Below are 24565 nucleotides of genomic sequence, written 5' to 3' on the forward strand. Positions count from 1 at the left end.
CGTCTATAAATGAGTTGATAAATACAGTTAAGGTTTGAGCAAAGCTTTGGTCAGGGCTAAATCACATCAATACAGGGCAAGCAAAAGCAGCTTCCATTTACAATGACTTCTCTCTGACCTTCAAGGTGAAAGTACATTTTCAACCACACGTAACTGAATTGAACCCATCTAAAATATGTATTGGTTATCTAGCCACGTGTTTGCACTGTACACAATACATTCAAACAACCCACTGATTGTTCCGATATAGTCACTGAAAGTGCATGTCAAGATTCTTGATGTGTGGGTGTAGCCCCTCTCATCCTGTCAGCTGCTCCTGATCATGCTAATGAGGTCCTACTCAAATCAACTCATTACAGCAGCTCTGGATTTTTTTTATACAGTTGTATAATCTTATTTTGCAGGGGCTTATTACATTGGGATCCTACCAGTGCTGCTACCTCTAGGTAGCTAGTCTTGTTGATGTAGTTGTTGACACCGGAACTTGCAAGGGAGAAGGTGATGGGTTTCACTTAAAGCTGTTTTCATGCCTTCCAGCAGAGGGAGACATTTTATGTTTTTACAAAAGACAAACACAGACAGGTGGAAGGTATGGGTATGGTGATCTACCAATTGAGAATCACTGAGACTGTTTAGCAGCCAGGTAGTGCTGGCTAAAGTTCTATATTTTCACTTGTCTTTGATAAAAGACTGTGTGGTGTGTGTGTGTTTCAGAGCGTGCCCTGTACAGCTTTGAGTGTGCATTCCACCCTGTGTGCAGCCTGACGTCAGGAACCAGCAGACTGGACTACCTGCGACCAGAAAACAGGTTAGATAATAAATCTCTGCTATACAGGTCATTCCACAAACACTGTTATGAAGGGCCTTTTTCTTAAATTTCCATTGAATATTTAATTTTACAAGGTTTATATTATAAGTATATTCTTTGTCTGTATATTTATCCTCTCTGCAGGGCATTCTACTTGGCTGGTTATAAGCACATGATGTTCCTGGAGAGGAGAGGATGCCCCCGGACAGCCCTGGAGTACTGCAGACTCATCCTGAGGTACATGGGAGACTGTGTGTGTGTGTGTGTGTGTGTGTGTGTGTGTGTGTGTGTGTGTGTGTGTGTGTGTGTGCAGTGTGCAACCCAGGTGTCAGGGGTAGAGGGAAGGTGAGAATCGCATTAGGGAAGAAGTACAGCGACGGACTATGTGTGTTATTTATTCGGACAAAAAGAGCCAATTGAAAGACAAAACAGTGCAGATAAAGACTAAATGTGTGCATTTAAAAGATTAGGGTCTAATACATGTTTATCAATTCACTGATTTCCTTATATGAACTGTAACTTAGTAAAATCTTTGAAATTGTTGCATGTTGCAACAGGTGTATAAAACCGAGCACACCGCCATGCAATCTCCATAGACCAACATTGACAGTAGAATGGCCTTACTGAAAGAGCTCAGTGACTTTCAACATGGCACCGTCATAGGATGCCACCTTTCCAACAAGTCAGTTCATAAAATTTCTGCCCTGATAGAGCTGCCCTGGTCAACTGTAAGTACTGTTATTGTGAAGTGGAAACGTCTAGGAGCAGCAAACGGCTCAGCCTCAAAGTAGTAGGCCACACAAGCTCACAGAAAAGGTTCGCTAAAGTGCTGAAGCAGAGCAGCCGCACACAAGCCTAAGATCTGATCTCACTAACGATCTTGTTGCTGAATGGAAGCAAGTCCCCGCAGCAATGATCCAACATCTATTGGAAAGCCTTCCCAGAAGAGTGGAGGTTGTTATAGCAGTAAAGGGGGGGACCAACTCCATATTAATGCCCATGATTTGTGAATGAGATGTTTGACGAGCAGGTATCCACATACTTTTGGTCATGTAGTGGATATAAAAAAACAGATTGTTCAAACAATTTAAATAAAATATATTAATGATGTGATATTTGTAGTTTATTAAATGGCACAAAGGCTGCGCTTTGCTAATCTGCGCCTGATCCCAATTGTTAACTAAAATGTCCTCTTATAAAGATTCCTTCTCATATTATCATAATAAAGGTCTTACCACACTTCATATCAACTAAACAAACATAAACCCAAGTCAGATTTCTATATATTACCCGGGAATGACTCCTCTATAAGGATCCATTACTGGTCATAAAACCTGGCTAAGCGGTATGACAGTACAACACCCATGGGACACTCCAGACACTATGGAAGGGCTATTACTACACATGCATCTGCCTCGGCCCTGTGTTTTAGGCCTTTAGCCTTTATCTTATCTAGGATGTGGTGGTCATGGTGTATTAAACATTATGAACACCTGCTCTTTCCATGACATAGACTGACCAGGTGAATCCAGGTGAAAGCTATGATCTCTTATTGATGTCATTTATTGAAGGGGAGTAGACAGGTTAAAGAAGGATTTGTAAGCCTTGAGACAATTGAGACATGGAGTGTGTATCTGTGCCATTCAGGGGATGAATGGGCAAGACAAAATATTTAAGTACCTTTGAATGGGGTATGGTCGTAGGTGCCTGGGTTTTTCACACTCAACAGTTTCCTGTGTTTATCAAGAATGGTCCACCACCCAAAGGACATCCAGCCAACTTGACACAACTGTGGGAAGCATTGGAGTCAACATGGGCCAGCATCCCTGTGGAACACTTTCAACACCTTGTGGAGTCCATACCCAGACGAATTGAGGCTCTTCAGAGGGCAAAAGCGGGTGCAACTCAATATTAGGAAGGTGTTCCTAATGTTTTGTACACTCAGTGTTTATCTATGATTTCCGTCAAACACTGGCTTCCTCCCCTCACGGTGGTGTGTGTCTGCTCTGTATAAGCATCCATGGTGGAACACATTGTGACGGCTGTCCCTCTCAGCCCTACTGTGTTATGATCAGGAGGACCTTATCTCTGCTTCAGTAGATGACTGATAGGAATACCAGATGAACAGCCGCCCGCAGCAGCTCTGTCATATACCACATAGAGGGCCCTGCTTTTTGTTGTGGAAATGGAGGCACTGCTTTTACTGATATTTCCAGCATTATCCAATAGTGTTGAAGGTAGAAAACCATAGTAAATGTTATTTAATTGACACAAGCTGTCTCCAATCAATATCTGACAGTGACTCGAACCCAGGTCCAGTGACTGCCAAGCCCTTAACCTGTTACTCCAAGAGGTCCGAACCTCTTGACGAGCTCGCTAGGTGTTGGGTTATGGTTGCTTCACTACCCCCTTCCTTCGGGAGAGCGTGTCCCCAAGCTATGCCTAATCCCTCACGAGTACACGCCGCTCGGATGGCCTAATGTGCACCAATCCCACTTCTGACACCAATGTACCAAATTTGGAGGGTAGCCCCGACCGGGACTCAAACGCGGATCCACAAACCCAGATCCAGTGACTGTCAAGCCAACAGGTGTTGAATTTATAGTCGCAGGATCCGGGTTTGAATCTGTTGGGGCTACTACCCCCCGAATTACATACAGTGTATTTCAATGGTTGGTTTCACTGAATCTCCCCTTTAACTGACCCCAATTTACGATTTTTAGCTACAACTTCCAAGTCTGTTGGAGAGGATCCGCTTGAGCAAAATAAGGTGTAGAATCACTGATCTACAAATAGTATTCCCTGCCAATTGATAGTAAATAATAATATCACACGCACAACCAGACATTGATTGATTGGAGACCGTGTCAATTCAATTACATTTCCAATGGCACAGATTCTGGTCACGGGTTGTCATGGTTCCACTTTTAATAAAGAAACCATTTATTTTATTTCTGTAATGTTTATTTATATAATAGTTATGTGGTCTTAGTTATGTAGGCAAAACTGAATGAAGTATTCATTGAAGAAGAGGAGCTGTTGTGTGTTTTATTCCGTCATCTCCTTTCTCTCCCAAGTCTGGACCCCGACAGCGATCCCCTCTGTATGCTGCTGCTCATTGACTTCCTCTCCCTGCGCTCACGAGAGTACAACTTCCTCCTCCGGCTATACCAGGATTGGGAGGTGAGATGAGTGTGTGTGAAAGATTTTCCCTGTGTGTGTGACCTCATAACAGTGTGTCTGATTTCTGTGTTTCTGATTTCTGTGTGGTGTGTGTATTGTCGGATTCCTGTGTGTGTGTGTTTCCCAGGTGCACAGAAACCTGTCCCAGTTGCCAAACTTTGCCTTCTCTGTGGCTCTGAGCCACTTCCACCTGAGTCAGGAGGATCAGACTGAGTCAAAGGAGAGGGAACGGCTCAAACACAAGGCTGACCTACTGCTGCAGGACGCTCTCATCATGTTCCCTGGAGGTTAAAGTCACACACACACATACACACATGCACAGGCCTGAGAGGGACAGCCGTCAGAATGTGTTCCACCATGGATGCTTATATAGAACACACACACACACAGAAAAGAGACCTATGCCTGATATCTGTTTGTTTGTGTGTTCCCCAGTGTTGATGCCTCTGTTGGACCTGTGCACAGTGCAGCCAGACGCTGCTGTATCATCACATGACTTCTTTGGACCCAGAAGCCAGTTGGGGTAAAACATCTGCTTCAACCGAGGCATCATGTCTCCCTGTCTTTCATGTCTTTCCTATATCAAATCAAAGTTTATTTGTCACGTGCGCCGAATACAACAGATGTAGTAGACCTTACAATGAAATGCTTACTTACTTACAGGCCCTAACCAACCGTGCAATTGTTAAGTAAAAAATACGTATTACAGTGCCTTGCGAAAGTATTCGGCCCCCTTGAACTTTGCGACATTTCAGGCTTCAAACATAAAGATAAAACACTGTATTTTTTTGTGAAGAATCAACAACAAGTGGGACACAATCATGAAGTGGAACGACATTTATTGGATATTTCAAACTTTTTTAACAAATCAAAAACTGAAAAATTGGGCGTGCAAAATTATTCAGCCCCCTTAAGTTAATACTTTGTAGCGCCACCTTTTGCTGCGATTACAGCTGTAAGTCGCTTGGGGTATGTCTCTATCAGTTTTGCACATCGAGAGACTGACATTTTTTCCCATTCCTCCTTGCAAAACAGCTCGAGCTCAGTGAGGTTGGATGGAGAGCATTTGTGAACAGCAGTTTTCAGTTCTTTCCACAGATTCTCGATTGGATTCAGGTCTGGACTTTGACTTGGCCATTCTAACACCTGGATATGTTTATTTTTGAACCATTCCATTGTAGATTTTGCTTTATGTTTTGGATCATTGTCTTGTTGGAAGACAAATCTCTGTCCCAGTCTCAGGTCTTTTGCAGACTCCATCAGGTTTTCTTCCAGAATGGTCCTGTATTTGGCTCCATCCATCTTCCCATCAATTTTAACCATCTTCCCTGTCCCTGCTGAAGAAAAGCAGGCCCAAACCATGATGCTGCCACCACCATGTTTGACAGTGGGGATGGTGTGTTCAGGGTGATGAGCTGTGTTGCTTTTACGCCAAACATAACGTTTTGCATTGTTGCCAAAAAGTTCAATTTTGGTTTCATCTGACCAGAGCACCTTCTTCCACATGTTTGGTGTGTCTCCCAGGTGGCTTGTGGCAAACTTTAAACGACACTTTTTATGGATATTTTTAAGAAATGGCTTTCTTCTTGCCACTCTTCCACAAAGGCCAGATTTGTGCAATATACGACTGATTGTTGTCCTATGGACAGAGTCTCCCACCTCAGCTGTAGATCTCTGCAGTTCATCCAGAGTGATCATGGGCCTCTTGGCTGCATCTCTGATCAGTCTTCTCCTTGTATGAGCTGAAAGTTTAGAGGGATGGCCAGGTCTTGGTAGATTTGCAGTGGTCTGATACTCCTTCCATTTCAATATTATCGCTTGCACAGTGCTCCTTGGGATGTTTAAAGCTTGGGAAATCTTTTTGTATCCAAATCCGGCTTTAAACTTCTTCACAACAGTATCTCGGACCTGCCTGGTGTGTTCCTTGTTCTTCATGATGCTCTCTGCGCTTTTAACGGACCTCTGAGACTATCACAGTGCAGGTGCATTTATACGGAGACTTGATTACACACAGGTGGATTGTATTTATCATCATTAGTCATTTAGGTCAACATTGGATCATTCAGAGATCCTCACTGAACTTCTGGAGAGAGTTTGCTGCACTGAAAGTAAAGGGGCTGAATAATTTTGCACGCCCAATTTTTCAGTTTTTGATTTGTTAAAAAAGTTTGAAATATCCAGTAAATGTCGTTCCACTTCATGATTGTGTCCCACTTGTTGTTGATTCTTCACAAAAAAATACAGTTTATATATCTTTATGTTTGAAGCCTGAAATGTGGCAAAAGGTCGCAAAGTTCAAGGGGGCCGAATACTTTCGCAAGGCACTGTATATGATAAACAGAGAGTAGCAGCAGTGTAAAAGAGGGGTTGGGGGGGCACAATGCAAATAGTCTGGGTAGCCATTTGATTACTTGTTCAGGAGTTTTATGGCTTGGGGGTAAAAGCTGTTTAGAAACCTTTTGGTCCTAGACTTGGCACTCCGGTACCACCTGCCATGCGGTAGTAGAGAGAACAGTCTATGACTGGGGTGGGTGGGGTCTTTGACAATTTTTAGGGCCTTCCTCTGACACCGCCTGGTTTTGAGGTCTTGGATGGCAGGAAGCTTGGCCCCAGTGATGTACTGGGCCGTACATACTACCATCTGTAGTGCCTTGCGGTTGGAGGCCGAGCAGTTGCCGTACCAGGCAGTGATGCAACCTTTTGAGTATCTGAGGACCCATGCCAAATATTTTTAGTTTCCTGAGGGGGAACAGGCTTTGTCATGCCCTCTTCATGACTGTCTTGGTGTGTTTGAACCATTCTAGTTTGTTGGTGATGTGGACACCAAGGAAATTGAAGCTCTCAACCTGCTCCACTACAGTGTTGAGTGCTGTAGTCAATGAATAGCATTCTCACGTAGGTGTCCCTTTTGTCCAGGTGGGAAAGGGCAGTGTGGAGTGCAATAGAGATTGCATCATCTGTGGATCTGTTTTGGCAGTACGCAAATTGGAGTAGGTCTAGGGTTTCTAGGATAATGGTGTTGATGTGAGCCATTACCAGCCTTTCAAAGCACTTCATTGCTATGGAGGTGAGTCCTACGAGTCTGTAGTCATTTAGGCAGGTTGCCTTAGTGTTCTTGGGCACAGGGACTATGGTGGTCTGCTTAAAACATGTTGGCATTACAGACTCAATCAGGGACATGTTGAAAATGTCAGTGAAGACACCTGCCAGTTGGTCAGCACATGCCCGTAGCACACATCCTGCTAATTTGTCTGGCCCCGCAGCCTTGTGAATGTTGGCCTGTTTAAAGGTCTTACTCACGTCGGCTACAGAAAGCGTGATCACACAGTCGTCCGGAACAGCTGATGCTCTCATGAATGCCTCAGTGTTGCTTCCCTCGAAGCGAGCATAGAAGTGATTTAGCTTGTCTGGTAGGCTCGTGTCACTGGGCAGTTCGCGTCTGTGCTTCCCTTTGTAGTCTGTAATAACGCAAAAAAAACACATAATAGCACAATTGGTTAGGCGCCCGTAAAACTGCTGCCATTTCTTCTGCTGCCATTTTACTATGTGCACCTCTTCTGTGTCAGTCAGCCTAATGGAATCATGTCTCCCTGTCTGTCATATCTTCCCTATATGCACCTCTTCTGTGTCAGTCAGCCTAATGGAATTGAATCATCATTTATTGTCATGAAATTGTATTAGAGTGACAAATTGAATTGTTCCTTTTTCCCATCTCTTTCCCTCTTTCTAGGCAGACTCCTGCCCTGGCTGAACTGGTGTCTCTGTACGTGGGGCGGACGCACACCCTGTGGAGGGAGGGAGGGGTCCTGCTGTGGCTGGAGGAGTGTGTGAGGGAGGTGTTACGACGAGTCGACTCTAAAGACCCTCTGGTGGAGGACTGCCAAAACAAGTAAGAACCCCTTGGACTCTAGACCACTGGCATTATTACCTTTCCAACCGGGCAAACTGTTCCTTGTTACCCCATTCGCCTCTATCCTCAAATTCACACTGACTATTTCTGTTCAATAAGGAATATTCATTTATTCAGTGGAGCAATGTTCAGTGTGGATTCCAAGCTTGCTGCCTTAAAATTAAATACAAAAATAGATTGTTTTTCTACCATTGTTCCACTTTACATTTCCAATGTGAAAGAAAAATTATAGAACATTTTCCAAATGAAGATGTCTGGATGTCTTCACACCCCAGGGTTAATACTTGGTGGAAGCACATTTGGCAGCCATTACAGCTGTAAAACATTTGGAATAAGAATCTACATACTTTGCACAAATGTTAGGGCAACATATATACATTTTTTTATTCATATTTTTTATTTCTCAAGCTCAGTCAATTTGATTGGAAGTCATTGATGGACAGCAATATTCAAACCTTGTCTCTGATTTTCAAGCAGATTTAAATTAGGACTGAGACTGGACCATTCAGGAACACTCAACACCTCTTGGCATTAAAATTACGGCATTACAATTTGTGTAATTGTCCTGCTGAAATATAAAACTATACCAGGGTTATGTGTTCAGAAGACCGAGACAGGGTTTCCCTAACTTTTCATCTGGGCTTTGCTCCTTTCATATTTATTTTGATCCTGACAAACTCCCGAGTCCCTGCAAGTGACAAGCATGAACATAACATGATGCTGCAAGCACATAACTTGAAAATACAAAGGATAAACCACATTGCATTCACTCCACATATCTGGCATGTATGGCATTGTGAAAAGAATGAAGCCTGTGTTAAACAGTCCACTTCATCCATTCTGTTTGCAACAAGGCCGTTCAGTAATACTGCAAGACAACACGGCAAAGAAATGTGCTTATTTGCCTCTATTAAAAATGACAGGCTTGGGTCCAATACAACACAACACAGAGTGAAACCCACTGTATTTTCAAGTATTGTGGTTGCAGCATCATAGCCTGTGTGTCTCTTTTTTATGTTATTATTATTATTATATAGTTTTTGTACTGTTACCCCTTTTTTGTTATCCCGGCCGGCCAAACCCTCCCCTAACCTGGACGACGCTGGCCCAATTGTGCGCCGTCTCATGGGTCTCCCGGTCACGGCTGGCTGTGACACAGCCTGGCATCTAACCCGGGGCTGTAGTGACGCCTCAAGCACTGCAATGCAGTGCCTTAGACCGCTGCACCACTCAAGAGGCCCCGACCTATGTGTCTCTGACTTTGGTTTCCTCTCCTGTCTCCTCCACCCCCCCTAGGAGGAAGCAGAGGTACCAGAGTGCCCCTCTGAACATCCATCGCCACGTCATCCTGTCTGAAATCAAAGAGGCCACCTCCACTCTACCGCTGGTGAGAGACTCAGGCAACAGCCACTCTACTATACCCTGGTCACCAGTTCTGTTTCTGATTTAGCCCAGTCATTCATTGTCATGTTGTTTGTTAAATCAGAAACGGATTTGGCAACCAGCTTTACTCTATTATTAAGTCTGTGTCTCATATAGCACCCTATCCCCTTATATTGCATGACTTTTGACCAGCCATAACCCTGGTCAATCGTAGCACACAGTATATAGGGGAATAGAGTGACTTATCTAATCATAGTATAATTTCCTTACCGCTTTATCACATGATCATGAATGGTTGTATTCATTCATGCTGTACAATGTATATCCTGTATGTTTATAACATGAAATGTCCCACAGAGTAAATGTGGTTTGCATGAGCGTAGCGTACACATACACAACCGCTACAGTACAGAGCATGCCAAATTATGCTGAGAATGTAGTTCTCTAGTTGAAAGAGGGAATTAACCACTGGCATACGGCTTCCTTATTGGTTGCATGAAGAACGCAATCCAATATAAAGATTGGACATCCTCATCGAGAGGTCCTCATAACACAAACAAGATTAACGTTGATGTTTTGGATGCATGACAATTACATCAGTAACAGAGTGTTAGTGAGGATAGGCCTTCAATATGTTTACTGTAATGGTGAATTGTGTGTGTTCTCTCCCAGGAGGTGACCACTCAGTCGGTGATGGGGTTCGATCCTCTCCCCCCACTGGACTCAGTGGTCTCATATACCCGGCCTGAGAGGTAACCCTCCAAACATGTCATAACTTGTGTCATTATACATATCTTGTGCAAGGTAAGGTATGTACCAGTGTAGGTTTTTATATAGTACACACAATACAATTGAAGTCGGAAGTTTACATACACTTAGATTGGAGTCATTAAAACTTGTTTTTCAAACACTCCACAAATTTCTTGTTAACAAACTATAGTTTTGGAAAGTCAGTTAGGACATCTACTTTGTGCTTGAGACAAGTCATTTTTCCAACAATTGTTTACAGGCAGATTATTTCACTTATAATTCACTGTATCACAATTCCAATGGGTCAGAAGTTTACAATACACTAAGCTGACTGTGCCTTTAAACAGCTTGGAAAATTCCAGAAAATTATGTCATGGCTTTAGAAGCTTCTGATAGGCTAATTGACATAATATGGGTCAATTGGAGGTGTACCTGTGAATGTATTTCAAGGCCTACCTTCAAACTTAGTGCCTCTTTGCTTGACATCATGGGAAAATCAAAAGAAATCAGCCAAGACCAGCCAAGGTCTCCTAGAGATGAACGTACTTTGGTCCGAAAAGTGCAAATCAAACCCAGAACAACAGCAAAGGTCCTTGAGAAGATGCTGGAGGAAACGGGTACAAAAGTATCTATATCCACAGTTAAACAAGTCCCATATCGACATAACCTGAAAGGCTGCTCAGCAAGAAAGAAGCTACTGCTTCAAAACCGCCATAAAGAATCCTGACTACGGTTTGCAACTGCACATGGGGTCAAGATCCTACTTATTGGAGAAATGTCCTCTGGTCTGATGAAACAAAAAATAGAACTGTTTGTCCATAATTACCATTGTTATGTTTGGAGGAAAAAGGGGGAGGCTTGCAAGCCGAAGAACACCATCCCAACCGTGAAGCACGGGGGTGGCAGCATCATGTTGTGGGGGTGCTTTGCTGCAGGAGGGACTGGTGCACTTCACAAAATAGATGTCATCATGAGGCAGGAAAATTATGTGGATATATTGAAGCAACATCTCAAGGCATCAATCAGGAAATTAAAGCTTGGTCGCAAATGGGTCTTCCAATTGGACAATGACCCCAAGCATACTTCCAAAGTTGTGGCAAAACGGCTTAAGGACAACAAAGTCAAGGTATTGGAGTGGCCATCACAAAGCCCTGACCTCAATCCTATAGAAAATCTGTCGGCAGAACTGAAAAAGCGTGTGCGAGCAAGGAGGCCTACAAACCTGATTCAGTTACACCAGCTCTGTCAGGAGGAATGGGCCAAAATTCACCCAACTTATTGTGGGAAGCTTGTGGAAGGCTACCTGAAACGTTTGACTCAAATTAAACAATTTAAAGGCAATGCTACCAAATACTAATTGAGTGTATGTAAACTTCTGACCCACTGGGGATGAAATAAATAAAAGCTGAAATAAATCATTCTCTCTACTATTATTCTGACATTTCACATTCTTAAAATAAAGTGGTGATCCTAACTGACCTAAGACAGAGGATATTTAATGTCAGGAATTGTGAAAAGCTGAGTTTAAATATATTTGGCTAAGGTGTATGTGAACTTCCGACTTCAACTGTATATACATACACCATATATACAGTACATTCGGAAAGTATTCAGACCCCTTTACTTTTTCCACATTTTGTTACGTTAGTCTTATTATGAAATGTATTAAATCTATTTTTTCCCTCATCAATCTACACACAATACCTCATGACAAAGCAAAAACTGTTGTTTTTTTACATTTTTGCAAATGTATTCAAAATATTAAACTAAAATAATCCATTTACATAGGTATTCAGAACCTTTACTTAGTACTTTGTTGAAGCACCTTTGGCAGTTATTACAGCTTCGAGTCTTCTTGGGTATGACGATACAAGCTTGGCACACCTGTATTTGGGGAGTTTCTCCCATTCTTCTCTGCTCCTCTCAATCTCTGTCAGGTTGGAAGGGGAGCGTTGCTGCAAAGCTATTTTCAGGTTTCTCCAGAGATTTTCGATCGGGTTCAAGTCCAGGCTCTGGCTGGGCCACTCAAGGACATTCAGAAAATTGCCCTGAAGCCACTCCAGTGTTGTCTTGTCATTGTCCTGTTGGAAGGTGAACCTTCGCCCCCAGTCAGAGGTCCCGAGCGCTCTGGAGCAGGTTTTCATTGAGTAGCTCTCTGTACTTTGCTCCTTTCATCTTTCCCTCGATCCTGACTAGTCTCCTAGTCCCTGCCACTGAAAAACATCCCCACAGCATGATGCTACCACCACCATGCTCTGCGTAGGGATGGTGCCAGGTTTCCTCCAGACATGACACTTGGCATTCAGGCCAGAGAGTTCAATCTTGGTTTCATCAGACCAGAGAATCTTGTTTCTCATGGTCTGAGAGTCTTTAGGTGCCTTTTGGCAAACTCCAAGCGGGCTGTCATGTGCCTTTACTGAGGAGTGGCTTCTGTCTGGCCACTACCATAAAGGCCTGATTGGTGGAGTGCTGCAGAGATGGTTGTCCTTCTGGAAGGTTCTTCCATCTCCACAGAGGAATTCTGGAGCTCTGTCAGAGTTACCATCGAGTTCTTGGTCACCTCCCTAACCAAGGCCCTTCTCCTCCGATTGCTTAGTTTGGCCGGTCGGCTAGCTCCAGGAAGAGTCTTGGTGGTTCCAAACTTCTTCCATTTAAGAATTATGGAGGCCACTGTGTTCTTGGGGACCTTCAATGCTGCAGAAATGTTATGGTACCTTTCCTCAGATCTGTGCCTCGACACAATCCTGTTAGGGTTGTCCTCTCTAGGTGGCTCCTGAAACTGGATGTTGGCCAGCATGTCCCTCATGGCCACCATCAGACGATTTACTTCCTGGTTCAGCTCCCGACCCGCCTGAGCTACTTCCAGGTCATCCTGTGGCATCGGCTCACCCTGCAGAGACAGTGACTAGAGAGTGAGCAGTAATTATAATCATCACTGAACATGACGATACGGAAGTTTGTGTGTGTGTATACAGTACCTTCGGAAAGTATTCAGATCCCTAGACTTTTTACACATTTTGTTACGTTACAGCCTTATTCTAAAATGGTATAAATTGTTTTTCCCCTCATCAATCAACACACAATACCTCATAATGACATTATTATTATTTTTTTTTTTGTGTGTAAAAAATAATGAGAATGATGGAGGCCACTGTGTTCTTGGGGACCTTCAATGCTGCAGAAATGTTATGGTACCCTTCCCCAGATCTGTGCCTCGACACAATCCTGTCTCGGAGCTCTAAGGACAATTCCTTTGACATTACGGCTTGGTTTTTGCACTGACGTACACTGTCAACTGTGGGATGTTACAGACAGGTGTTTGCCTTTCCAAATCATGTCCAATCAATTGAATTTACCACAGGTGGACTCCAATCAAGTTGTTGAAACATCTCTAGGTTGATCAATGGAAACAGGATGCACCTGAGCTCAATTTCGAGTCTCATAGCAAAGGGTCTGAATACTTGTGTAAAGAAGGTTTACATGTTTGTCTAAACCTGTTTTTGCTTTGTCATTATGGGGTATAGTATCTTGGTGGTTATCGATGAGGAAAACAATTAATTTCATAAATTTGTGGGAAAAGTCAAGGGGTCGGAATACTTTCCGAATGCACTGTAGCTAGTTATTGAATGTGGCTCCTTCAGATCACTAGGTTCTTCTCTATGTCTACTTGGATCAGCAATCCTGTTGGTGCCTCTGGACTGAAAACCAAGAGTGTTTTCCTAAGCAGAACCAATAAGGCTGGGTTTGTTTCAGTCTACCTAAGGCTGAATGACTCCATTGAGGATATCTAATGAAGGTATATTAGAGTACAGTGTAAGGGGATGGTGGTGATGCATTTGTAATGTTCAGGAGTGTGGACATTGGAAGGCACACGGTTATGTAGACCGGGGGAGGTGAGTTAACCCTCTCTCTGTCTTTGCCAATGGTGGCAAACGCCATTGATGTAAGTTTGGCATAAAGAGTAGCCTTGATTTCACCAGCTTGCACCTCTCCTCTCGGTGGTCTATCCCTGACACACCCTTCCTTCTCTTCCTCCCTTCTTTCTCTCCCTCCCACCTATCCCTCTCTTCAATCTCTTTCTTCTCCCCTCTCGCTGTCATCCGTTTCTCTGAAATAGCATGTGGTTATAGGAGTGTTGTGGACTCCTGACTGATGCCTCTTTCCTCCCATCTTGTGATAGCTGTTAACCAGCAGAGTCAGTGGTGGATGGTGGGGAGGCATCAAACCATCAGAGAGGTGATACGGTGATAACTAAAAACATGACAAATTGACTCCTAGTCAAGAGAAAGTGTAGTATTTGTTTTAAGTGGGGAAGACCTCCTAATGTTCTGAGGGCTGTTGTGTGGAGCATACTGTACCCTGTCCTGATGATCTCTGGTGAGAACTACTTAGAATGACAGCCCACCCATGTCTGAGAACAGCCCACCCATGTCTGAGGACAGCCCACCCATGTCTGAGGACAGCCCTACTATTTCTTCCTGATGGTTGCTTTTTCCATACAAGCTTTACAAACATGGCCACTGAGAAGTGTTTTGATTGATAAAGAACTGGGGGTGTATAAGTAGTTGAAGTAATGACTTTTATTAACATAAAAGAAGAGCATTCTTTGGGTTCAGAAAAACTATTGGACCTATTTATAATGATCTACAGTGAGGTCCAAAAGTACTTGGAAAGTGACACCATTTTTGGAATGGTTAATAACACATTATTTATAATGTATTTCTGTTGGGCACACAATCTGAAACACAACCAAAACTAACTGCAAATGCATTCAACAATTTTGTAGTATTACAAGCTTGTTGCAGTCGTTGCGTGTTATGAATATGGGGCCAAATATGACATTTTTGACTACTTTAATACACATATAAGTACATTTGCCCAGTACTTTTGGTTCTCTAAAATGCGTGGTCTATGTACACATTCCAAAGTGCAGGAGTACAGAGCAAAAACAACACAACATGGACCTCACTGTATATGATGGTTGATATAATTTATGGTCATGGGAGAATCCTTATCAGCAGAAGAGTGTGAGAAACATATTGCATGCTTGTGTTATCTTGTTAGCGTTCTCACTTGTCTCTGTCTTTGCAGGCAGAGTGTGGGAGCCTCCAATGAGAGCACCCTGTCACTGTTCTTCCGCTCTCTGCTGCCAAACTTCAACCTGCAGGTAAGTGAGTGAGCTAGGCCAAGGGGGCTACAGTAGACCAGGGGTATGCAACCATGGTCCTCGGGAGCTACAGTGTCAGGCAGGTGGCTTGGGTTCTTTTGTTCAAGTCCGTGTCTGATTATTTAGATCTGGAAAACTCTGATTCCAATCAGTGACATTAATGGATATGGATTTGACAAAGAAGTAGCAGAGGAAGAGGACATCAGCAGACACTGTGGTCCCTGAGGACAGAGCTGCATGCCCCCAAGCGTGGCAAATCTAAAAAAAAAAAAGGTCCCCTGCTTCATAGAACATCATGACTGCTTGTTCTTTGACCCCAATATCCCATCTTCCGTTAATGACCTCATAAAAACCCACTAATGTGTGCCTGTGTGTGTGTGTGTGTCTGTGTTTTTTAACATGGTATGGGAAACACAGCCTTATAATGATAATATAGCTGATAATGATAATATAGCTCCACCGTGCCTTTCCCAATGGGAGACCAATAGGGAACATCAGCTGTGACCTCCCATATGACCTCCCTCACACGGAAGAGTGTAGAAAGAGATTAGAAAGATCACAGGATCCTTCAATTGGCACGTTGCTGCAGCAGACAATGAAAACATTCATAAAGTGTACCGAGAGTCAGAGAACCTCCTCCTCAGAGCTCCCAGATTCCTCACGTACACTAGCCCAGTTTGTTGCAAGGCCATGGTCAGCGGGATGAGACATCATCATAATCATCTCTAAACTTTTTTGTTTACATTTCTGGGAGTGCTGAGCTAATGCTGGGCTACTGTTAGATCATAGGGTTCTTTTTTTTTTATTTTTTTTATTTTTTACCCCTTTTTCTCCCCAGTTTCGTGGTATCCAATTGTTGTAGTAGCTACTATCTTGTCTCATCGCTACAACTCCCGTACGGGCTCGGGAGAGACGAAGGTTGAAAGTCATGCGTCCTCCGATACACAACCCAGCCAGCCGTACTGCTTCTTAACACAGCGCGCATCCAACCCGGAAGCCGGCCGCACCAATGTGTCGGAGGCTACACCGTGCACCTGGCAACCTTGGTTAGTGCGCACAGGAGTCGCTGGTGCGCGATGAGACAAGGACATCCCTACCGACCAAGCCCTCCCTAACCCGGACGACGCTAGGCCAATTGTGCGTCGCCCCACGGACCTCCCGGTCGCGGCCGGTTACGACAGAGCCTGGGCGCGAACCCAGGGACTCTGATGGCACAGCTGGCGCTGCAGTACAGCGCCCTTAACCACTGCGCCACCCGAGAGGCCCCAGATCATAGGGTTCTGACAGGATGGAAGGGAACATTGATTAGCTGGAGTTTGGGTAGCTATTCCCTAACACTCTGGAGGTTTCTGAATGGATTAACCATACAACTCATTTCATGCCTATTTGTGCTGTGGCCAAGCCTGAAAAAGTGCTTCTAAGTAGCTTCCTACTCCATTAGATCTACTGCAGCTTATTCACATTAAGTCTACAGTAGCGTAACTTTGCCACAGAACAACGGGTTTCTCTGTTGGAACTAACCAATATGGCCCATGAAGAACATGCTCTTGTCTTGAAATAGTGTTTGCTGGCGCGTTTTGGACAGGTCCGAACGATGTTGACGCATTGATAATGTTATGTAGTGTCTGACTCTGACCTCTATCTGATTTCCGAAGACACAATCTGATCACGATCTACAACCGACACTTCGTGACGAGACATCGGAGGCCGAACAAAGTTTGGCTCTATCGTTTGATACAGCACAGATCGTGGAGACAGGATGACGAGGCAAACTTGGCTTTTGGTACAAGAACTCTTGATTGACTCTGTGTTTTGTATGGTCAAGCTTGATTTGAAACAGTTTACTGCTATGGATTGACTAACATAGCCTCTCTTTGATGCACTGTTTTTAATGGTGCGTTACTTGAGTCCTGTTGAAGCAGAACAGAAAACTGTTGTATTTCAAGAGAGAGTCTTGATTCCTCTCTGACTCAGTGTTGTCCATGGCAACCAACGAGAGGGCATGTACTGTCCGCCCCATTGCCCCCTGCTTCTCAGGCAGAGTGGGCAGTGTCACACAGGGTGAAATACACAAGAGACAGATGGTGACAAACACCCCTGGAGAGGAGAGGATAAGCACTCAGCAGCCTGGCACCAGCAACCAGAGGATAGCCTATATTTACACACCACATTGTCTCTCGTCATGTTGACCTGCTTCAGAACATTCATTTGTCTATAAAAAAAGATCCACCTGATCAATGGACAGTATACATGTGTGGGAGTGATTTTTTACATTTGATAAGGTGTCCTACACTGACTGGCAGTGTGTTGCCGTGTAACCTTGTGCAGTGGGATGCAACGTGATATGAAGGAAGCAAACACTGTGTCCCATTTTACTCACTCCAATGCCCATGCTAGTTCGGTGTGTGACTATCCATGCTAGTGATTAGAGGACATGTGGCTAATTGTAAAGATAATCACTAATGTGGACCACCAACCTGGGCGCTCCAGTGTCCTCAGGTCCTCCTGTGCCACAACTGGCCATGTAAGTTCCAGAAACACCCACTGACCAACAGAAGCACACATGCCCAGCTTTTTAATCAATGCCCAGCGTTTTTATGCAGCTAGTTTTAAAGCATCTTGAGACTTATCTGATTAGGAAGAGGAAGAGATGCAATTAGGATAAGAATGAGACTGTTTAGGAGGAAGCTTGCAGTTGTTTTTTGCACTAGAATAGCTACAGTGTTATCCAACAGGTCTGAAATCACAATTTAGGTGTGGAAAATGAAGTCAGCCCATGATCACAGAGAACCTGCGTGTTGGAAAGGAAATGAATCTAATAAATGGATGTTCTGTGTGAAAATCCTGAAACACTTAGACACAAAACATTGACATACTGTATGTCACCAAGGCTCGTACAAAGGTCCTGTTTGTCTCTTAAAATGAATTTAAAACATTTTGAACCTGAGAGAGACAGGAGAGAATAATGTGGTGTTCTTTAGAAATGGCATTGTGCTTTTCCTGGTGAATTTAAGCAGCACATACAGTGTATTCGGGAAGTATTCAGACCCCTTGACTTTTTCCACATTTTGTTACATTACAGCCTTATTCTAAAATTTATTAAATACATTTTCTACACACAATATCAAATAATAAAAAATAAATTGTTCCAAATTTATAAAAAAATAAGAACAAATACCTTATTTACATAAGTATTCAGACCCTTTGCTATGAGATTTGAAATTGATCTCAGGTGCATCGTGTTTCCATTGATCATCCTTTTTTATTTATTTGTATTTTTTACCCTTTTTTTCTCCCCAATTTCGTGGTATCCATTTGGAAGTTATAGTCTTGTCTCGTCGCTGCAACTCCCGTACGGACTCGTGAGAGGCGAAGGTCGAGAGCCGTGCATCCTCTGAAACGCAACCCAGCCAAGCCGCACTGCTTCTTGACACAATACCCACTTAACACTGAACCCAGCTGCATCAATGTGTCGGAGGAAACAACATACACCTAGCGACCTTGTCAGCGTGCATTGCGCCCTGCCCGCCACAGGAGTTGCTAGTGCTTGATGGGACAAGGACATCCCTGCCCGGCCAAACCCTCCCCTAACCCGGGCGATGCTGGGCCAATTGTGCGCTGCCCCATGGGTCTCCTGGTCGCGGCCGGCTGCAACAGAGCCTGAACTCGAACTCAGAATCTCTAGTAGCCTTAGACCACTGCACCACTCGGGAGGCCCCTCCATTGATCATCCTTGAGATGTTTCAACAACTTGATTGGAGTCCACCTGTGGTAAATTCAATTGATTGGACATGATTTGGAAAGGCACACACCTGTCTATATAAGGTCCCACAGTTGACAGTGCATGTCAGAGCAAAAACCAAGCCATGAGGTTGAAAGAATTGTCTGTAGAGCTCCGAGACAGGATTGTGTCGAGGCACAGATCTGGGGAAGGGTACCAAAACATTTCTGCCGCATTGAAGGTTCCCAAGAACACAGGGGCCTCCATCATTCTCATTCTTTTTTGTACACAAAAAAATATAACTTTTTTTGCTTTGTCATTTTGAGGTATTGTGTATAGATTGAAGAGGGGGAAAACCATGTATTCCATTTTAGAATAAGGCTGTAACGTAACAAAATGTGGAATATATCTAGGGATCTGAATACTTTCCGAAGGTACTGTATACACACACACACTTCCGTATTGTCATGTACAGTGATGATTATAATTACTGCTCACTCTCTAGTCACTGTCTCTGCAGGGTGAGCCGATGCCACAGGATGACCTGGAAGTAGCTCAGGCGGGTCGGGAGCTGAACCAGGAAGTAAATCGTCTGATGGTGGCCATGAGGGACATGCTGGCCAACATCCAGTTTCAGGAGCCACCTAGAGAGGACAACCCTGACAGAGACGAGGGGGAGTGGGACTGAGATGAGGAGGATACAGAGAGAGGTGGAGTGGGACTTGAGGGACAGGTACATAGAGATGGGAATGGATAGAAGAAAGTAAAAGGTTGATTAAGATGAATGGAGATGGAGTACAGCAGGGCGGTAGGAGGATGAAGAGTGAGTGAGGGAATATATTCAGTGAGAGTAGCAATGACAGATGTACTGTAACCTTAAAGAAATAAATGGCAGGTCATCAATATGACCCAAACATCAAACCAACTCTCCCTTTCTGATATAGGCGCAGTAGTATCACCTCTTCCTCATGTCATAGTCAGTCAGTCCATCAACCCTCTCTCCTTCCTCATGTTGTCCCATTCTCTTTCCTCAGGACAGTTGTTCTTAATGATCTAGAAGATCAGGAGGCTGCGTTCATCAAGAAATAAACCCGTTCAGTTGTTCTTTAAATCTTTTTTAAAGTAACATTGCTTATCAAAAAAAATAATATTGTGTTTCATCAGAAGGATAATTATGCCCTACTGCTACAGTATATTTGAAGTGGAATAATTTATGATTGAATAAATCCCTATGGTGTTGTCTTAGCAACCCAACGTCGTACACGCATTGACAGTCTACTGCCATATGGGTTGATGAGAGTCAGGTTAAAGGCTAATGAGTGTCTGATAAAAGTCAGAATTATACAGTAAGTCACCTTATAAGTGGAACAAATGGACTTAACTTCTTATTCCATTTTTAATATTGGCCATAACAACTTTCATTTTGAACTTCGACTCCCAATTAACCCTGTTCATTATTGCTAAGACAACAGCATTTTAAATCTGATTTTGAGGATTAAATTCAAACTGATCAGGATATTTTTCTGTTGTGATTCTCTATAAAGAGGTATTTTGACCTTACCTGAAATCAATTCTAGGCTGTTTCTTAACTAGGGCCCGAAGTTGGTCCCAATGAGGTCACGTTGGCAGGAAAAACTCCTGTCCCAAGTCATCTGTTAATATCAGGAAGGGATTGCATCCAACCCACTACTGTAAATACTCTGCTTAGAAATCATTTATTACACAAGCTAATGTAAAGACAATAAACTTGCTGTGCATATGGTTCAATATTTTCTTGAGTAAAAATACATTATATTTCATAATTAATCTTTTTCCAGGGGTTCATTCTGTGTCTTAGCCTCCCAAGCCGCCTGATCATGAGTGTTCGCGGCACGGTGAGTGGTAATAAGTCTAGAAATTACAAGGCTATTTGTGTCTACCTTCCCAAAATATCTGTCCTTACACTTCTCTTGAAGTCTTTGATGCTGAGAAGATTAACTGGTAAGTGTTATCTGATATGCAGTCAGTCAGTTGTTGCTAATGCATCTGCCACTACTCAATCTGAGGACACTGCTTCTCAGGTTCCCGTTACAATAGAGCAGTGTTACCCAAACTTGGTCCTCGGCACCCCAAGGGGTGCACGTTGTGGTTTTTGCTCTAACACTACACAGCTGATTCAAATGATCAAAGCCTGATGATTAGTTGATTATTTGAATCAGCTGTGTAGTGCTAGGGGGGTGCTAAACGGACACTCCTTGGGGTCTCGAGGACCGAGTTTGGGAAGCCCTGCAATAGAGAGTCTTACGTATGTTCTATTGGAGCTTGTTCCAATATCAGTTTACTAGGGAAATTACTGAGTCTATCCCTCTAATCCCTAGTGTCCTTTTTATGACCCTGGAATGACCAGAATATTTATTAGTCATATTTTGCCAGCCTGCATTCATGAGCACTCTTTCTCTCTGTCTGGTCTCATATGGGTGTCAAAAGTTGTTTTGATCTTCTTGTTGGTGACCGTAGCTAACCTGTTTCTAACGGAATATCTGTCCATCGAAGCTTTATGATATTCAGCATTAACTTCATTAGTTGAAACGTGGTGTGTTGTATTCAGTAATTTCTCATGAATTCAAGATGCCATGTGTCCTCTTTAGCTGGCTTCGCTCCCCATTTTGGGGGGAATATTCTATATTATTTTCAACCAAACGTTCTGTCTCCCAGTGGTGGAAAAAGTACTCCGTTTCATACTTGAGTTAAAGTAAAGATACCTTCATAGAAAATGACTCAAGTAAAAGTGAAAGTCACAGAGTAAAATACTACTAGAGTAAAAGTTAAAGTATTTTGTTTTAAATAAACTTAAGTATCAAAAGTAAATGGAATTGCTCAAAAGTACTCAAGTATCAAAAGTAAAAGTATAAATCAATTCAAGTTCCTTATTTTAAGCAAACCAGACGGCACAATTGGCACCAAAAAAAAATGTTTTATTGACGGACAGCCAGGGGCACACTGATCTGGCGGACTCACTAAACAAATGCTTTGTTTGTAAATTATGTCAGAGGTAGTAGGGATGATCAGGGATGTTATCTTGATAAGTGTGTGAATTGGACCATTTTCCTGTCAAAATGTAACGAGTACTTTTGGGTGTCAGGGAAAATGTATGGAGTAAAAAGTACATTATTTTCTTAGGAATGTAGTGGAGTAAAAGTGGGATGGTCTCTTCCTTTTGCCAGATAGTCTTTCAAGGACAATAACTTGGACTCTTTTAAACCCCCGGACAACACTTCACTTATCAAATGACTTGGCAGAATCAGCGACACACAACCAAAAGATGGAGGAAATAAAACATCAAAAGTAATATGGAACAGTGGTGGAAAAAGTACCAAATTGTCATACTTGAGGAAAAGTAAAGATATCTTAATAGAAAATGACTCAAGTGAAAGTCACCCAGTATAAAGCATTTCACATTCCTTATATTAAGAAACCAGACAGGAGCATTTTCTTGTTTTATTTATTTATTTAATGCTAGTATTTTTATTTTAATACTTTACACCACTGCCTTCTCCATAGCAATGGTGTAAAATACTTAAGTAAAAATACTTAAAGTACTACTTTAGTAGTTTTGTGGGGTATCTGTACTTTTAAAAGTTGTATAAAATATAAATAGTAAAGTACCGATATCCCAAAAAAACAACTTAAGTAATACTTAAGTATGTTTTACTTAAGTACTTTTTACACCCAAAAGTATTCCTTACATTTTGAATGCTTAGCAGGACAGGAAAGGGATCTAATTCACACACTTATCAAGACAACATCCCTGGTCATCCCTACTGCCTCTGATCTGGCGGACTCACTAAACACATGCTTTGTTTGTAAATGTAAATAATAAACTTTTTTTTAAATGGTGCCGTCTGGTTTGCTTAATATAAGCAGTGTGAAATGATTTATACTTTTACTTTTGATACTTAAGTATATTTACAACCAAATACTTTTGACTTTTAGTAAAGTAGGATTTTACTGGGTGACTTTTGCTTTTACTTTGAGTCATTTTCTATTAAGATATCTTTACTTTTCCTCAAGTATGACAATTGGGTACTTTTTCCACCACTGTTCCATATTACTTTTGATGATTTATTTCCTCCATCTTTTGGTTGTGTGTCGCTGATTCTTCCAAGTAATTTGATAAGTGAGATGTTTCCTGGGGATTTAAAAGAGTCCAAGTTATTGTCCTTGAAAGACCATCTGGCAAAAGGAAGAGACCATCCCATGATACTCATTTGCATAATTGCCTAGTTTTCATTCCCTTGAAATAGTCCAGAAATATGCTGTTTCCTATCAGAGGATGTATAAATGAAAGCAGAGTCAAAGGGTACACCGCCTCTCACACACACACTCAAAAACCATACTCACTTAAAAGACACCCACATCAACAACACACATACATCCACTCTGTACTGTTTTGAATAGAACCACATGGTGTAATGCTGTGGGTGCAGTTGGTAGACTGCTGTTCAAACGAGGGCCTTGTTCCAGAGTTTACCTGGAGCTACTGCAGTGCCTGGGTCACGAGGGGTGTTCATGTGAGGTCTACCCTCTTCCCTGCTAAGACATGTCCCCACGAGCAAATGGTTGGTAGTGTTCACTGTGATATGAAGTACATTCCCAGCTCTATGTGAGCCTCAGGGTCAGAGGAGGATGGGACTATTAGAGACATATCTATAATTTGTAAAATCTCCCTCTGGGGCAAGACAAAGGTTCTTAACATTCAAAATTAACTGAAGTCCTACATCACAGTACATCGATAAATCTAGAGAAATCTATAACGTGGGTAAATCTTTCTCTATTGGATTAGAGAAACTACTGAACATTCAGAACTGTAAATAACTAAATCCAGGAAAATCGATAAATTCAGTACATCTTGATCAGTTTCTTCTTGTAACATTCTCCATATTGCTTTCTTCTATCGACTGTGGGTAGAAAAGTTTAAATGATTTATACATATTTTCCATTTCACCTACAGTTATGTAGACAGGTGTTAATTAGTATGTTTTACTAATGGTTTATTATAAGCATGGTTGGAATTGTGGGGAATGCTCTAGAAAGTTTCCAAAGTGAAATCATTTTGTCATGTAAAACTGTGTGTGGGGGGGGGTTACGTAGAAGATTTTACAATGGTGAGTTCCCAGACTTCTTCCATCTCCACCCCTGACTGTAAGTGTTTATCATTTTAAAGTTAAAGCTGGTACAGTTTTGCCTGCTGGGATGTACTATTACATGGTTAGTTCAAGGCCACTGTAAAATAACTATATTTGGTTATGAGACGTTGTTCTAAGAAACACCCTGCGAAACAGCAGGAGCATTGATCAGCACTTGTAATAGACCTTTAACGGTGAACTGAGGTTGAACTGGGATTAACGTACACTACCAGTCAAAAGTTTTAGAACACCTACTCATTCAAGGGTTTTTCTTTATTTTTACTATTTTCTTCAAATAGCCACCCTTTGCCTTGACGGCTTTGCACACGCTTGGCATTCTCTCTGTGCTGTGCTCACTTGAACAGAAAGGTGGCACGGCTGTCCTTCGTGGGCAAATTTTGTCATCAAAATCGGGGAACTTGTCATACAACTGGGAATTTGGGGGGAAAAAGGTTGAATCATGATGACGTCCGTGATC

General features: G+C 42.6%; 1 protein-coding gene across 1 annotated transcript in view; it reads left to right on the forward strand.

Moving 5' to 3' along the window:
- LOC139411517 (ribosome quality control complex subunit TCF25-like) overlaps positions 1-20689 on the forward strand; it is a 33649-nt gene extending 12960 nt beyond the window's left edge. Inside the window, exons 9-18 of the mRNA XM_071157981.1 lie at positions 715-808; positions 953-1045; positions 3886-3991; positions 4119-4278; positions 4427-4514; positions 7722-7880; positions 9198-9288; positions 9957-10036; positions 15126-15201; positions 19443-20689. Coding sequence (XP_071014082.1) covers positions 715-808; positions 953-1045; positions 3886-3991; positions 4119-4278; positions 4427-4514; positions 7722-7880; positions 9198-9288; positions 9957-10036; positions 15126-15201; positions 19443-19610 — 1115 coding nt within the window. The 3' untranslated portion in view covers positions 19611-20689. The remainder of the gene's footprint in view (positions 1-714; positions 809-952; positions 1046-3885; positions 3992-4118; positions 4279-4426; positions 4515-7721; positions 7881-9197; positions 9289-9956; positions 10037-15125; positions 15202-19442) is intronic.
- The last annotated feature ends 3876 nt before the right edge of the window (positions 20690-24565 follow it).

Source organism: Oncorhynchus clarkii, chromosome 6 (assembly GCF_045791955.1).
Source record: "Oncorhynchus clarkii lewisi isolate Uvic-CL-2024 chromosome 6, UVic_Ocla_1.0, whole genome shotgun sequence".
In the NCBI taxonomy this organism is placed as follows: domain Eukaryota; kingdom Metazoa; phylum Chordata; class Actinopteri; order Salmoniformes; family Salmonidae; genus Oncorhynchus; species Oncorhynchus clarkii.